General features: G+C 47.5%; 4 protein-coding genes across 4 annotated transcripts; 3 read left to right on the forward strand and 1 right to left on the reverse strand.

Moving 5' to 3' along the window:
• Positions 1–1359: 1359 nt before the first annotated feature.
• LHYA1_G003390 (uncharacterized protein) lies at positions 1360–3700 on the forward strand (the record flags this gene model as incomplete). Its single annotated transcript, XM_031148361.1, has 2 exons — positions 1360–1444; positions 1500–3700. The coding sequence occupies 2 exons, from the start codon at positions 1360–1362 to the stop codon at positions 3698–3700; spliced, it is 2286 nt and encodes a 761-aa protein (XP_031006072.1).
• Positions 3701–4133: 433 nt separating this feature from the next.
• Positions 4134–7664, forward strand: pof10 (F-box/WD repeat-containing protein; the record flags this gene model as incomplete). Its single annotated transcript, XM_031148362.1, has 2 exons — positions 4134–4464; positions 4519–7664. 2 exons carry the CDS (start codon positions 4134–4136, stop codon positions 7662–7664), a joined length of 3477 nt encoding a protein of 1158 aa, XP_031006071.1.
• Positions 7665–8555: 891 nt separating this feature from the next.
• Positions 8556–11413, reverse strand: dmoA_4 (Dimethyl-sulfide monooxygenase; the record flags this gene model as incomplete). The annotated part of the gene is made up of 6 exons (XM_031148363.1): positions 8556–8983; positions 9121–9417; positions 9757–9977; positions 10063–10410; positions 10517–10768; positions 10860–11413. 6 exons carry the CDS (start codon positions 11411–11413, stop codon positions 8556–8558), a joined length of 2100 nt encoding a protein of 699 aa, XP_031006074.1.
• A 1127-nt stretch (positions 11414–12540) lies between these two features.
• Positions 12541–15070, forward strand: DUR3_1 (Urea active transporter; the record flags this gene model as incomplete). Its single annotated transcript, XM_031148364.1, has 6 exons — positions 12541–12813; positions 12905–13102; positions 13230–13329; positions 13381–13664; positions 13715–13800; positions 13912–15070. The coding sequence occupies 6 exons, from the start codon at positions 12541–12543 to the stop codon at positions 15068–15070; spliced, it is 2100 nt and encodes a 699-aa protein (XP_031006073.1).
• Between the last annotated feature and the right edge of the window lie 716 nt (positions 15071–15786).

Here is a 15786-nt window from a genome sequence, read left to right on the forward strand (position 1 = left end):
GAACCGCCGAAATGTGAAAATATTTATGGAAGTTCAAGGCGTTGGATTGGACATGAGAGGAAGGAAGGAACGGAGCACATGACGGACTGTCAGCAATGCTTGGCTTGGATGGATTGGCTTGGGTGGATTGCCTTCTATCCAAATCCTTGGGGGCTCAGAGATCGTGATGATGGCGACAGTCAGCGCTGACATTTAAGATTATATTTCTTTGCTTGCTTTTGTATATTCCGCCCATGGTTGCAACATGGCCATTTCAAGTAAAAGATCATGAACCGTTTATAACCATTCTCCTACCGTTTGGCCATCTCTATAGGGGTTGAGAAGATTGGAGGTACGTAGGGAAAAGCTTGTACGAAGTAAAAACATCTGCCGGAGGCCCCGCTAAAAATACATTCTACACCCTGTTGATTGGTTGTGTAAAGGGAGTACGAATATAGATCGACAGCCTTCTAGCTTTTGGTGCTGCATCCCATTTTATTGTACTTCCGTACAGCCACAGCCACGGACGGCTTACGGAGTATTTTGCTGCATCTCTTTACTGCTGTAGGGCCAGATTATGATTTTTTTTTTTTTTTTTACCAGGCTGTTGCAGTTGTTGCAGTAACATTGGACCAAGTACGAAGCATTATGAATGTTGGCATACTTAACTAGCTAATGGGATTCGCTTTGCAGTAAAGCTACATCCGTTCGTACCGTTTAAGATCGAATCAAACCGACATTCGAGTATGTCAGCAATTCAGCCCTGGCCTGACCACAGATTCTGTGGCACAGAATCACAGGCGTTGGCGTTGGGTTGGATGGGCTCGATGGGGTACCCGGTACTCCGTAACATGGGCCCACCGGCTTCGAATACAGTAGACTTCATGCAAAAGCCTTCCTAGAGGCTTGGGTTAAACTCCTCGTGGCCTAGGGCTGACCCCACCCACGACGTTTAATTTATGTAAAATCCACCTGGGTAATTGACCTGCCATGATGGCAATGCCGTATTACTTCTTTCCCATCTTCACTCCTTGCCTTTTGCTATGTTTGAATTTCGGTGCATCCTCAACACCTGTGCCAGAGTCTCCATCTTAGACTAGAAACCCTCGCTTCACTGTACGAGTAATTGTCATGAGTTCATGAACTGCGGTATCTTATCTTTTGTGTTTATATCCACCACATTCGTTCGTCGCGCTGTCCCTCGTTTTTCGGCGGATGAAAGTTGTTGAAGATATCTCTTGATTCTCCGATCCTTGTTGCTATCTCGTGTCAAAAGCTTATTAGAAATCAACCCTTCGTTATATCAGTTCCTCGATTCATAGAGTAATCGACGCTCTGCGGAAATTAATACGAGCTTTGGTTGAGTTGTGCACCTCAGTTATGATATTCTCTCGTGAAGCCCTTTTATGGGCATTCATCTACTACGGCTCTTTTGGAGCTTGTAGTGAGAACGTTCTCGTACAAGGTATTTCTGAATATCCCCATTTCAATGATTTAAAATGCTAATGGATTGATCCAAGAAGGTGTAAGCCCTGACGATTCAAAATCGCCTACACGTTCACAACCTCGATATAACGATCCATTGGCGCAAACATTTAAGAGACGAGATGGAGATTCATTTACTCTATCGGTTCCGGACACACCACAAGTCCCTCCAAGTCCTGCCACAGGTACTCCTACATTCTCGTATGAAAGGCCGTGGTTGAACACAACAAGTTCGACATGGTCAGGGCAAAGTCACAATCAAAGCAGATCTAGCACGACTTTGGGCAATTCGTCCACAAGCTCGAGTACGCCATGTATAACACTTGGACCGACCGATGCGGTGACAATCTGGGATATCCTCCCAAACACAGAAACGATCACCATCACCACCCTCGCAAACTTGACATTGGCCATCACAGCAGTACCAGATTTCACACCTCCAAACTACTGCCCCACTGAATCAACCTCAGATTCAGTAGCAAAGACTACCTACGAATCAACTACCGGAACTTCCATAACAGTAGCTGAATCTTCAGTACCAACTGTGAGACCTACAACCACTATCACGACAAACAAAAACCCCGCTACTTCGCTGGTTGCTGCTCCTACTGATGGCTACCCAGGAGTCAACCCCACCAAGTCCGCGGTTGTGAATCCCGGCGCGACCACGACTCCTGTGAATTGGGGACCGCTTGTTGCTACCCCTGGTTCGGGCGGAGGGAACCTGATTCAGATCTCGACTTCGGACTCGAATCCGCCGGGGCCCACTACGACTAACCAGCCAAAAGTCAACCCGCCATCACCATCTGATGCAGGAGGTTCAGGGACAAGCATTTCAGGTGGTGCAGGAGCCAGTAACCCGGCTGCGAAAAACCCCGTGGGGCCTACTACAACTAGTCCGCCATCTGCTGGGAGCGGCTACGGGGATGGTAGTGGAGGAACTAGTAGTTTACCGTCTAACAACCTACCAGCGAATGGAGGAACTAGCTTGGGAGGTGAAGGGGAAGGATCGGGATCTGGCGTCATTACCACCATAGGCACTGTTCCTGTTAGTGTCGGACCTACTCAAGTTATTATTGGGGGTCCTGGCGGTCAGACAGTAGCTGTGCCTCAAGCCATAAGTGGAGGGTCAAGTCTAGGATCAGGAGGCTCATCAACACCAACGGGCAATTCAATCTCAGGGGGTGCTTCAGGTGGAACTCCCGTGGTAGTCACCCAAGATGGCCAAGTCTTCACGGTAAACCCATCCCAGGTTCTTGCAGGAAGCACGACTCTGGAAATCCCGGCTATCAACACGGGTGGCATTCTTGCCTCATCTGCTAGTCCCTTGTCTGCTACGCCAAGTACTATCAACGGCGTACCAGTCCAGCTTTCGCCATCTTGTGCTATTGTTGATGGGGAGACTTATTCCATTGGTGCTGGAGCACCAGAAACAACGGTTGTTGCTAATAAGCAGACTATCTCTATTGGACCCGGGGGACTCGGCTTTGCTTCGACAACTGTAGCCCCACCTCCTGCTCTAGCATCAAATTTTGTTATCATGAATCCTACAATATTTTCGGTGGTTGGGTCAAGTATAGCTGTTATCAAAGGGACAACCTTTACGTATGGCCCAGGAATTGCAGCCGAGACTGATGTTCTCGATGGAGAGACTATCACCATTGGACCAAATGGAGTTTTCTATGATAGCACCACACTTGGAGGGACAGCACATGCCACTGGAACACAACTTGGAGTTGCTGGTGGTGTTTCCATTACCGAAGTCGGCTCAACACTTGCAGTCATCAGCAGCATAACCTTCACAGTTGGTCCAGGAGCCACTCCATCAACAACCGCAATCAATGATCACACCATCATAGTAGGATCTAATGGTCTCGGAGTCGACGGTACAACAATATCGAGCCCATTCAATCCTACCACACAAACCGTCACAGCAGGAGGAATCACATTCTCTGAGATCGGCTCCTCGATAGCAGTAATCGGAGGAACATCCTACACGGTTGGGCCCGGCGCAGAACCTGAAACGAAGACTTACAACGGCCGAACAATTAGTATTGGGGCCAGCGGACTTGGATTTGCCACAACCACTGTTCCACCCCTCAGTTCTACACCTGAAGCTACAGCCACGACGTCGGCGCACACGACGGGCAAAAAGAAGAATGGTGCGGGGACTTTGAAACGCGTGTATGGTATTGTAGGTGCATGCATAGCGATTTGTATTGGATTTGCGATTTGATAAATGATTGGGAATAATGGTGTTTAGGTGGTGCAGCGAGCAGATACCCGCAAATTCCGAGCATAGATAGATCGGGAGATGTAATCCGTAATTGATACTGTATAATGTTAGACGGTAGAGCTTAGACAATTGGAATGCCTAGATATACCTCTTTACATATTGACTATAATGTGATTTGTTATTCGCAAATACTCGAGTAAGTCAGGGGCTATAGAGAAGCCAATCCAATATGCCCTTTTCGGCTGTCTCACTCACGCTAGTGCATCCCAATCTCTCGGAATTACAAAACGTCACAGAATCTTCACTTCTTCCACAAAATCATCAAACCACACAGACTTCCCCTCCACGCACACGACGATAACAACTCGCAGACTGACCCAGAAGAAACTGGCTCAGTCGATAAATCCATTCCCACTTTTCTCCCGACAATTTTATGCAACCCGAGCCCACCGAATCCACACCACATCAATCCCACTCTATCAACGCAGCAGACCCCCAACCCGAAGCCCAACATGGCATTCTTTCCCCAGCAGTCTCTGCAGATGCAGACCCAGGTCCATGCCTCAAGCATGACGCCATGGGGATACAGAAGCAGTTGGCAGGATTGAACCCCGAAGATGAACGTAGGAAACGCATCTCTGAATATGAAAACGCGCTTTCGCCTTCGCCACCGAGGAAGCAGAGCGAGGGTCCTGGCTTTAAGGTTGTAAAGAAAAAAGGTGCTACAAGAGGTGATGGTCCGCAGTTGGATAATTTTCCTAATGGTATGCCCTCTTATTGAGCACGGAGATATGTTGAGCAAGTCTAATAATACACAGAGGTCCTCACGCACATCTTGTCCCATCTTCCTGCTGCTTCTCTTTCCGCCATTTCCTCAGTCTCGAAACGCTTCTATAGTCTAGTTACTACACCCCATGCCTGGCGGATCGCCTTTTCGCGCTTCTTCCCCGGCCAAGATGCCCTTGTCAATACCAACTATGCTGAAGAAGGACGCGAGCAGCTCCGCTCCGAACAACGTGTTTTTACCCGTCTCACAGGCCTCGCATCTTGGCGCAGCGAATACATCCTCCGAACACGCCTACTTCGAAGTCTCGGCCGAGGAAAACCAGCTCAAATTGCTCCCGGCCATGGTGCATCGTCTCGCTCCAACAGCGCGGCCAATAACGCGAATGCAGTCATCACGTACAACTCTCAGCTCTTTGCGACAATCAATCATATCCATGGCATCTTCGGCAGCGGGAAGAAGGCGACGAGATTTGTTCATGGCACGGATGAGTCTGGCTCGGCGTGTACCAGTGATCCTAATATTGGAAAGATTGACAATTGGGGCCTCTCAGACCCGCAAGCACTGCCGCAGTTCGCGGACCTGTTTGTGGGCGATGAACCGTATGGAGCTGGTGATGGACCTGTGGGGCTACCAAATTCTATGGATGTGAGCCAGCCATTTGGGATGGTGTATGGCGAAGGCTTCCCTGGCGGGCAGACCTACTTTCGCTCTTCTGAGGAGATGCGAGGGCGTTTTATCAGTCAGCCGAACGATGTCCCTGATGCACAGGCTGGGATCCCTACGATTCCCGGGCTTACGGAAGCTATTTCTGCTGTTTGGGTTGCGAAATCCGCGGCTGTTCCAAGTGCTACGGATGGGCTGGTGGGTATTCTGACGGGGTCGACATTAGGTATGGTGACGTCTTACTCACTAGGAGCTGAAACTCCACATGGTCGTCGCATTCAAAGGGGTCAGGTTACTGCCAAGTGGGTTCTCAGTCCCGGTGTCCCGATCATTGCCCTGAAAGTCGATGAATCATACTCGTTGAAACGCAGAGGTTCTGGTCGTATCTGGGCTGTGGCACTAAATTCTCTCGGCGAAGTCTTCTGCCTAAGCGAATCTCTAAAATCAGCTCTTGTTGACAGCAAGGTCGATGATGGTGATGTTGGACGTCAAGCTTGGAATGCCGGCCGCACTGCATACTGGACTCTCGTCGAGCCATCCCGCCGCACTGCCAGAGATGATCCTTATCAAGAAGCAGAGATTCACGGGAGCTACTCTCCAAGATCTTCGGCAAAGTCATTGCGTCTTTCCAAAGCTCAAATCATTGCCGAGACACATGAGATTGAGAAGTTTCTTGCTTTCCCTCCTGTTCATTTCCGCAAGGCTTGTGAAGGTTGGGATATGCGTCGGCAACTGGAGGTTGATTTCGCTGGCGATGATGGAAATGGGGCGGGCGAGGCAATTTTTGTTATCAATTGCGGACTCGAGGAAGGGCAACAAGCGGTGATAAAAAGATTCACGAGATGGAAGTCTGAACAAGCTTCTCGCGATGAGTATCCAGAACCAAAAACACCTCCCATGGCACCCAAGACTGTCACAATGGCTTCATTGTTCGGTGGTGGCATGGTCATCACTCCTCCCAGAAATTCTTCACCCGAGAGGTCTCAAATGACCTCGTTGATTGGAAGCCCTAGAAAAATCTCGCCAGACCGATCTCCATCAATGCCGAGCAGTCCAGCCTCCAGGATTGTGTCTACAACTCTGATTGAAGAATGGCGCACGACGATCCTTTCTTTGAAGGATCATCCAAATGTTGAAATCACTACCAGTGGGATTGATATGTCCACCTTTGCTACTCTGATAGTCGACGAAGATCCGTTGCGAACCGTCAACGGCAATTCTGAGGCATCATCACCATTTGGTACACCTTCTGACTTTGAAACTGGTGCATCTCAACTCCCCGGCTTCCGAGCACGTTTCCTTGCCGTTGGAACCAAACGCGGCTCTGTGATCGTCTGGAACATGCGCGGTCCTCAATCCACCAACCCAGCATTGGCAAATGAACTACAGCCCATTCGTACCATTTACACGGACTCGCCACAGATCTCTTGTCTCGCTATCTCAGCCCTATACCTCGTTCATGGTGGTAACGACGGCCTTGTTCAGACCTGGGATCCCTTGGCTTCATCCGAACAACCAATCCGAACCCTCAATTCTCGCTTCTCTTCCCGTGCCCGTCGCCGTCTCGTACAAGCCGAGGCCTCTGCCCTTGGCGTTGGAATTAATCTGTACGCAGCCGGCGCCATCTGCTTAGATCCAGACCCAACTGTACTCCGCGGTATGGTATCCCTCGGCACACATTTACGATTCTGGAGCTACAGTTCTAGCGCCGCAGATCAATATCAATCCAAGAAGCGTCGCCTACGCAGATCAAATGAGAGAGGCAGTAACGGCGGCAGCGAGCGATTCTCCAACACCGGCCGCGGTGCTTTAATGGATTACATCGCCACTGAACAGGAAGAGCTTAAAGCCGAGAAACAACGACGCGCACGTGAAGAAGCCCGTTTACGCGGTCGTTTCGGCGTCGGACTCAGCGGCATGAGCGAAGAAGAGGCATTGAGGTACGCGGAAATGGTCTCAGTTGAAGCATTTCAAGAAGATCAGGAACGCCGAGCCTCTGTATCTGTTTCCGAATCTGGATCTATAGCTGATGCAGTGGAGTCGAGCCAGAGCCAGAGTGTTTGGGAGAGTAGCGATGCGACTGTGACGCCTGAGGGCAGTGTGCGTAATTCGAGTCCGAAGTTCAAGACGGATGATGAATTTCGGTTTGACATTGAGGAAGCGATTCGCTTGAGTTTGATCGATGGGGTCGATGAGACTGGGAGGAGCCCCAAAGCTAGTGGAAGTGGAGGATTTGAAGTTCCAATTATGGTCAAGACGAAGAAAAGTAAGAAGAGTGGCGGACGATCGCAATCAAGTAGCCCTTCTCACAGCAGAGCCAGTGTAGGACGAGTTAGGCCAACCGCGGGTGGTAGTCAAGATGTTGAAGCAGATGATTTAGAGCTCGCTCTGCAGTTGAGTCTTGCTGAGGAGAGAAGCAAGCGTGAGTTTGAGGGCGAGAGTCTCAATGGGGCGCCCAATGATGAATTTCCCGGCTTGGAGCCTAAAGGCAAAGGAAAAGGTCGTGCTGCTTGATACCTCATTCAACTTCGAGCCATTGCTATGGTACTGTTAGACGGAGATTTTGCACTTGCTCTCTGTTATTTGTTGCTTTTAGATGGATGGTTTGATTTTCGATGCTTCACTTCTGCGAGTTCAAACCCCCTAATTAGACAGATAGGGTTAGACTTTGCAAAATAACACTTTGTTCACTTCTCAACACTGACCCCGCGCTCAGGGTAGTATTTATTTGCCTGGAAGTATCCAAAAAAGTATCCATACACTCGGTTCCCACTAGTATTAGCTGCTACTGATCTGCCAATCATCGGACTCCACAGTAATGGAACACCCTGATATCTCATTTGTGTACAGTAAAAGGCTTCACAGGATATGATTCAACAGCATCCGAGGAATAATGCGCTTGGCCATCGTGACCACGATCTGTAACGGGATTTTCTGGAGAGACTATATTGACTGGCGTGGTGGCGCTTTCAGGTAAGACGTACTGAGGCTCGTGGGTATGCTGGATCAATGGTGGAACTGGCTTGCGGCGGACTGGGGCTTGACTTGCCATTTTGAACAGGAAACTTTTGATGTAAGAGAGCATGAAGGGGTATTGTAAGATTACTCCGTATCATGGGACATATGCAAAGCTCAAATGGATGCATATGCATATTATAATCGATAAAAAGCATACCGCTAATTGGCTTGCCAGACACCCTTCTCGCTTGACTCACACCATATCATTGTATTCGTGGGTCTGGGGTGGTTTTTGGTGCGAAACAAGAACAAGTTTGGTATCTTTCCTCAAGCTGACGTAGCAGTAAAATCCACGAGATTCCCTCTCAAACCTATGCGTGATCAGTCGTTTCTTCATGAATTCTGGTCGTCTTCATTGAATAATTATTCCCTCCCGCAGGCAAGTGGTTACTTTGCTTTCGCTCCAACAGATGACACTTTGACCGTAATGACCTCTCCACAACTCGTCCTGTCATACACCACCAAATCCATCAAAACGTCTCTTTTCACCGGCGTGAGGTACAGTGGGTGGAACTTGTAGCAGCAAACCACAACCCCGCTCTCGCAAAGCCGCGTCAGGATTCCGCGGACAGTAAGCAACGCCAGTTGTTTTGGTACGAGGGCAATGAAGACGTGAGTGACTCGGTGAATGTTGATGAGTTGGTTGACGAGATCATCTTGGTCGTCGTTGAAATCGTAGACGAGCCACTGAGAATCGACGCCTCTGATTTCTGATGCTACGCCGGCACTTTTGATGAGCGCTGTATCGTAGTCAATTCCTACGCCTGTAGCAATAGAATTTGAGGTTTTGTTGATGTGATCGAGCAAGCTGATCACTGGATATGCAGAATTAGTATCTATTTTCCTTCTTTGATCGTGAAAAGTGGGGTGGTTTTCACAATACCTGGTAAATAATGTATATGAGGGAGTGATAGTTCGTGACGAGAAAGTACAAAAGAGAAGAATTAGTTACGGAACTCGCCATCTCCACAGCCCAAGTCACATACTACTGTGGGTACGGTGTTTTGAGGTGCCAACGCTACTCCGCCGCCGGAACTCAGACCCAGGCACATGAGAGTCGCAGCTGCACGCAGCGTGGCAATGGGAGTCTCTATGTATGGCGCTGTATCGCTACTGAAGCCGTATGGGATGTAATCCAAGTCTTGGAAGGGGAAGGCGAATATCGACTCATCGCCGCTATCCATTGCTTCAAGTTTGCGAATGGTGGCGTGACTCTTGAGAGTTTTTTGAGGTTTGGTGCCAGCAGGGACTTGATTATCTAGCAAGTAACAAAAAAGGACGAGAAAATGCCGAATGAGGGTGTGAAATTCTGGTTCTGTCCATGTATAATTTCTTCGGGTGTTACGAGTACCTAGGTAGATTTATCTTCGCTTAGCTAAGGCTGGCTGGTTTACGAGTAGTCTTTGACACCTCGTGACGCGGCCGCGCCATTCACCCATCATACGAGTCGTAACATTTCCTATAAACAGCACGTAAATGTCGTTCAGCTATTCACTACTATATATCGGCGGCTCCTCTCCAGCTGCCCATCTGAACTTTCTTCCCGGATGATCCTCTAGAAGCCACGGGGAGTCCAAAAAGACCTCACGCGTCGTGACACCTTCCTTCTCCACCTCTGTCCTAAAAAGACCACGCCGCTGAAGTTCTGGAAGTACGAAGTCGATTATATCCTCAAAAGAACCTGGGATCGTGACATTGGCAAAGTTGAACCCATCAATACCCCCTATATCCACCCATCTTTCCAGCTCATCGACAACTGTCTTGGGACTACCTATGGCCTTGGCGCCAGTACCTCCGAGGATCAAGTACCTGCGGAATCCAGGCATTAGCACATCTGAACATTTCTGAACATCATATTGTAAAGGGCCATTATGCTGGCTTGAAGGTGACTTACTCGGCGATCCGGGATTTGTTCCAGGGCAGATTATCACTTCCCGGTACCGTTGAGCTCCATCTATCAACAACTGATCGGACGGAGTAGTCTTTCACGAAACGGAAATCCTCATCATCCGTATAAGTGGAAAGGTCAATACCCGTCCAGCCTCCGAACAAAGCCAAAGCTCCCTCTCTGTCACCGTATGACAAGAGTTCCTCCCTCTTGGCTTTAGCTGCCTCATCAGTCTCTGCTACGATGATGGTTATGCCCGCAATTATTTTGATGTTGCTAGGATCGCGCCCGTTCTCTTTCGCTTGCTCCCTGATTATCTTTACGGCAGGCTGGACAAGCTCCGGAAGCTGAGCGCTGTATCATGAAGTTAGGACGCTGATGCTATCACATACGAAAAGCCCAATGCCTGCACTGAAGCCCACGAAGTGTCACGCGGAATACGAGTAGGAAAGATATTTACCTCATAAAAATGGCTTCTGCGTGCTTCGCGCCAAACGCTTTGCCAGCCTTGGACGTTCCGGCTTGGAAGAGAAACGGAGTGCGTTGTGGGGACGGTTCGCACAGATGCGGCCCTGGAACGTTGAAATATTTCCCTTTGTGGTGTATTTGACGTACTAGGTCTGGGTCCGCATACTGGCCTGTCTCCCTATTTTTCTTTACTGCATCGTCACGCCAGCTTCCTTCCCAAAGCTTATATACAACATCCATATACCTGGAGCACGGCGAATCAGGGGTTGTTTAATTTAATATTACTGAATCGAGAGACTAAAAGAGTGAAAGCAATGGGGGGGGGAACGACTAACTCGTCTGCAATGCGGTAGCGCTCGTCATGCTCAATCTGAGTATCAAGCCCAAGATTACGGGCAGCACTCTCGAGATATGAAGTCACGATGTTCCATGCGACCCTGCCACCTGATAGATGATCGACCGTGGAGAAACGACGTGCCATTTGGTATGGCTGCTCGTAAGTGGTGCTAGCTGTGATTCCGAAGACGAGGTTTTTGGTCGCTGCTGCGAGGACGGGTACTAAGTACAGCGGATCGTTTATTGGGAACTGAGCCGCAGATGGAACTGCAGGGCCGACATTTTCAGGGCCTTTGTAGACATCGTAGCCACCCAAGACGTCTGCCACGAAAAGCGCGTGGAAGTTGGCTTTGTCGAGGAGCTGCGCCAAATCGGTCCAATACTTCAGGCTTGTGTAGTCTGCTGAGTTATTACGAGGGTGTTTCCAAAGGCCTGGTGACAAGTGACCGGGTGAGTTTATGACGAAGGCGTTGAGAATAAGCTTTTTTCTCTCTTTCGGGAGTTCTGAACCTTGGATGGCGTCCCTCTGATGGGTTTCATTATTCTCAGCCATTATGGCAAATTGAGACCGACGAAGCTTATTCGAATATTGAAGTCAAGTTTTGGAAATCTTTAAAGGAGTTTGATTGTTTAGTGTTGAAATATAGCAAGAATTCAACTGGTGTTTGACCCATCTAGATGAGATGAAGTTATCACTACGAGAGAAGTAGAGGGTGCTTTCCACTCTTGGAGAAATCTTTGTTGGACTTTTGTGTCCTTCTATTCCCTGGGTTCTTGGCGGGGCAGTTCAACTCATTGCCTTGGGATTGGGAGATGAGATTGTATCATATCGGGGCTCTCGTTCGTTCTTGCCCTCCTTTGATTATCAGATGTTTTAGTGGTCAACGTAACTTAAATCCTTCGTCTGTACGGACGGGCCCAATGATAATAACTTTTGTGCGGGGCTCTTCAGGAGGAAAATATGGGAACATGCATGTAAGACGTTATTTCGAACAGCTCTGGTGCCATACTCAAAGTGGGGTAGCAAAAGCGGATTGCTTATCATTTGTTAAAGTATGGCCCACTTTTGAGCTTTAGTGTGGCATCAATACCATTGGGTCGAGAGCACGTCAACTCATACTTCGAGACTCATGCCCTTGGATTATCGACGCTCAACCGCACCCCACTTCTGTCGTTTAGCAGGGAGGCCTGAGTATATTCTCATTTTTCCTTGAAAGCGGTTAGGGCAAACGTCCATTTGCTTTGCCTGATTGACATCCATTCACGGTTATCGTCGTCAAAAGCACGCCAAATGCTTGTGATGTTGCATAATTGCGATGAAACTGGCAAAAGTTGCTGAGTGGACTATTAATGTGGTGCCTTCTGTGGAGCTTTTAGCAGAATTGAGGAGATCTATGGCAAAGTTGTCATTCAATGCCTGCATTTTATTTACTTACGGCAAAGTGTCGATCACTACTATAACAATTCATCGCGTTGCTTTTACTTTGCTTTTTCACGTGAAAAGGAATCTAGATGAATTTGGAAGGGCCAAAGCGGGTCGTGGAGTTTTCATAACTACTCGTCCAAAGCCAACTGGCTTTTCAGTCCCAGCGTTCTTGTTCTCGTTCAGAAGCCTGAATTTACCTTAGGTTGAGTTTGTTTTTGTAAGAGAAACCAAAACACTTCGCGGAAATGGACGTCATGTCATTAGTCCGTCGAATTCTTACTCTAGGCAATGTGACAGAAGGTGTCAGTTTACTATCTCAAGCCACTGGATATGGCATGGTCATAGGTCTCAGTGTCATCTTTGCGGGAATCATTCTCCTTGCCACCAGAGTCCAGAAGTTGTACCTCCAAGAGGACTCCGGTAAATCAGAGATGTTTATGGTAGCGAATCGTTCAGTTGGAACGGGCCTCACGGCATCCGCTGTGTTTTCCTCGTGGATGTGGATCAATGAGACGGTTTTCTCATCTGTAAGCAACTCTTGAGAATACCCTTTCCATATACAAATTTCTATCTATCATTCAAGATTTCATAAAAGATACTGACTCCTTGACTTTGTAGGTCATGGGCTATAATTATGGGATTGCAGGACCTTTCTGGTTTGCTGCTGGCTGTGCCTTTCAAATTGCCTTGATGGCCGTTCTAGGAGTTTTGGCCAAATTAAGAGTCCCATACGCGCACACGTCTTTGGAGATTATTCAGATGCGATACGGGGTATGGGGACATATTGTCTTTGCCATTCTTAACATTATTAATAATGTATGTGGCTTTCCCAAGCATTTAATTTCCTCTCCCGGGCACACTTTGGAGTTTCAGATGCCTGGGATGTTTTCAAAACTGCAAAAGATATTATTGATTAGGCAAAGCTGACTTCGCGAACTTACAGGTATTTGGATGTGCTTCGATGATTCTTACCGGTTCCCAGCTCATCGTTGGAATAAGTGGTATGCACATGGTGGCAGCAACCATTTTACTCCCATTTGGAGGTAATTCCTTCCACCCAGTGGCCCACTGGTAATTACTGACAGTGATACTAGTGGTCTTGTACACAGCTGTCGGCGGACTGAAAGCAACTTTCATCACCGATTACCTCCACACATGTATAGCGCTCATCCTCATCATCTGGTTTACAGTGGCCGTTCTGGTGAGCGATGTTGTCGGTGGTGTTCATGGGCTGTACGACAAGGTTCTTGCGATCGAAGGAGCGGGGCAGTATCATATTGTGGGGAATTATAAAGGCTCCCTGCTTACCTTTAGATCCAAGGGGGCGTTTATGTTTGGAGTGCTTCATTGTTTCGGCAATCTTTCGCTTATGACTATGGTACCCCTCATCATACCCCGGAAGGAGATAACAATTGTTAATGTGTTTAGGATACTGGGTTCTGGCAGAAATCTTTCGCTTCTCAGGTTAATAGTACTGTTCCAAGCTACAACATCGCATCGATAGCTATATTCGCGTAAGTGCAAACTTCCTTTAGCCTATGCCCAAATAGAATCCCTCACGGCTCGGGGGCATGCTTTATTAATTTCTCTTACTCACACGGATGAATCGATGCTAACCTGACTAGAGTACCTTGGGGTCTCGGGACTGTCTTCGGTCTAACGGCTAGGGTCATTGAGACTCTTCCTATCTTCCCCACATATCCTCATCCGTTTACTGCCGCCCAAGTTGGTGCGGGATATGTCGAGCCATACACGCTGTACGCAATTCTAGGCACTGGTGGGGCAGTTGGAATGCTTCTTGCTCTTTTCATGTCTGTTACGAGCACGGTCTCCTCTTCGTCTATTGCTGTGAGCAGCATACTGTCTTTCGATCTCTACCGCACTTATATCAACCCGAAGGCTACTGATAGCCAGGTTGTAAGAATCAGTCATTACGGCGTAGTCTTTCATGGGGTTTTCATCACAGGCATCGCTCTCGCCCTCAGTTACGGAGGTGCCAATATGACTTGGCTGGGTTATGTGCAACCTATCATAACCAGCCCCGCCGTATTTCCGACATTCTTTGCCTTGATGTGGACCGGACAGACTACGAAAGCAGCAGTCATATCTCCAATTCTGGGACTTGCAACTGGAATCATTATATGGCTCACCACAGCAAAGTCTATCTACGGTACAATTTCTTTGGACACTACTGTCAAACAAGCACCCGCACTTTATGGAGCAATTGGCTCACTATTCTCTCCTATCTTATACTCACTAATCGTCTCTTACGCAAAACCGAAGACATTTGACTGGCGAGAATTTCTGAGAGTCGATACACTCAAAGACGACGACTCTTCTTCAGACACCGATACCACTGCATCTCCAGGCACTTCTACGCCAGTGCTGGGGGTTTTATCAAGCGACGATGAAAAGGCTGGCTACAAGTCTCCCGTGACAATCAGCACGCAATGTCGATCGATAAAAGACCTGTCACTCGATGAACTTGAGCACCCATTTGATAAAGAGACTGTCGCCGATCTGAAAGTATGGTTGAAGATCGCATGGGCATTCTTGATCTTCGTCATGGCCGTTACTCTACTTCTCTGGCCAGTGCCTCTATACCGGAACTACATCTTCACCAGGTCATTTTATACTGGATGGATCGTTGTTGCTATCTTTTGGCAATTCTTAGCTGTGTTTGCAGTGATAATTTATCCGATATATGATGGATGGGATGCGATCTCAAAGTCAGCTGTAGGGATTTACAGGAGTTTATCGAAGCGTAAAATAGATGGTCGGTAGTCTACTTGGATTCTTTCAGCTTTCTTATTATAGTTAGGATCTGCTATGAAATTGGATTGACCGATTTTAAGATTAGTAAGTAGATTGTAATAGACCAAGACTGCATCCTCTGGTTCGAAAATCTGCAAAATCGAACATATAAAAAGACTAGAGAAAACAGTGGAGTACATAGTCTATGATCACCTTTATAAGATAGACTTGAATTTTTATTTCAATTTGCAATTACATATCTTATATTTACTATCTCAAATGCTCTTATAATATCTTATACTATTCAAATTATTCCAGGATGCCATTTTTAAGTCATAAGTAGTAATTAGAGTCTAATTTATAGAAATAGCATTTTATAATAGAAAGTACTATAAAGAAACTCTTATAAAAAGCTATCTATTTTAGAAAAATACTTTAGAAAGAACCTTTTATTAAAAGTCTACTTAGTTTATAAAAATATTCTAGAAAGAATCTTTTATTAAAAGTCTACCTATTTGCTAGGCTAAGGTGCCTCTAAAGACAGGATGTGATATTCCGATGACGGCTTATTAAGTTCTGCAGTTTATGTCTACTATAGCGGCTTCTCTCCTTCATGTGCACCGACGACCCGAGAAGGCCATACCGCTTTTTCGGATCGGGGCAATGGATGTCTTTCGGGGCGATTAATGACATTCATTGATTTGGGTGCGATAGCTACTAACTCGTTTGCTCTTTTGTCATTTCAG

The sequence above is a fragment of the Lachnellula hyalina genome (assembly GCF_007821495.1).
Source record: "Lachnellula hyalina strain CBS 185.66 chromosome Unknown contig00051, whole genome shotgun sequence".
Classification (NCBI taxonomy): Eukaryota; Fungi; Ascomycota; class Leotiomycetes; order Helotiales; family Lachnaceae; genus Lachnellula; species Lachnellula hyalina.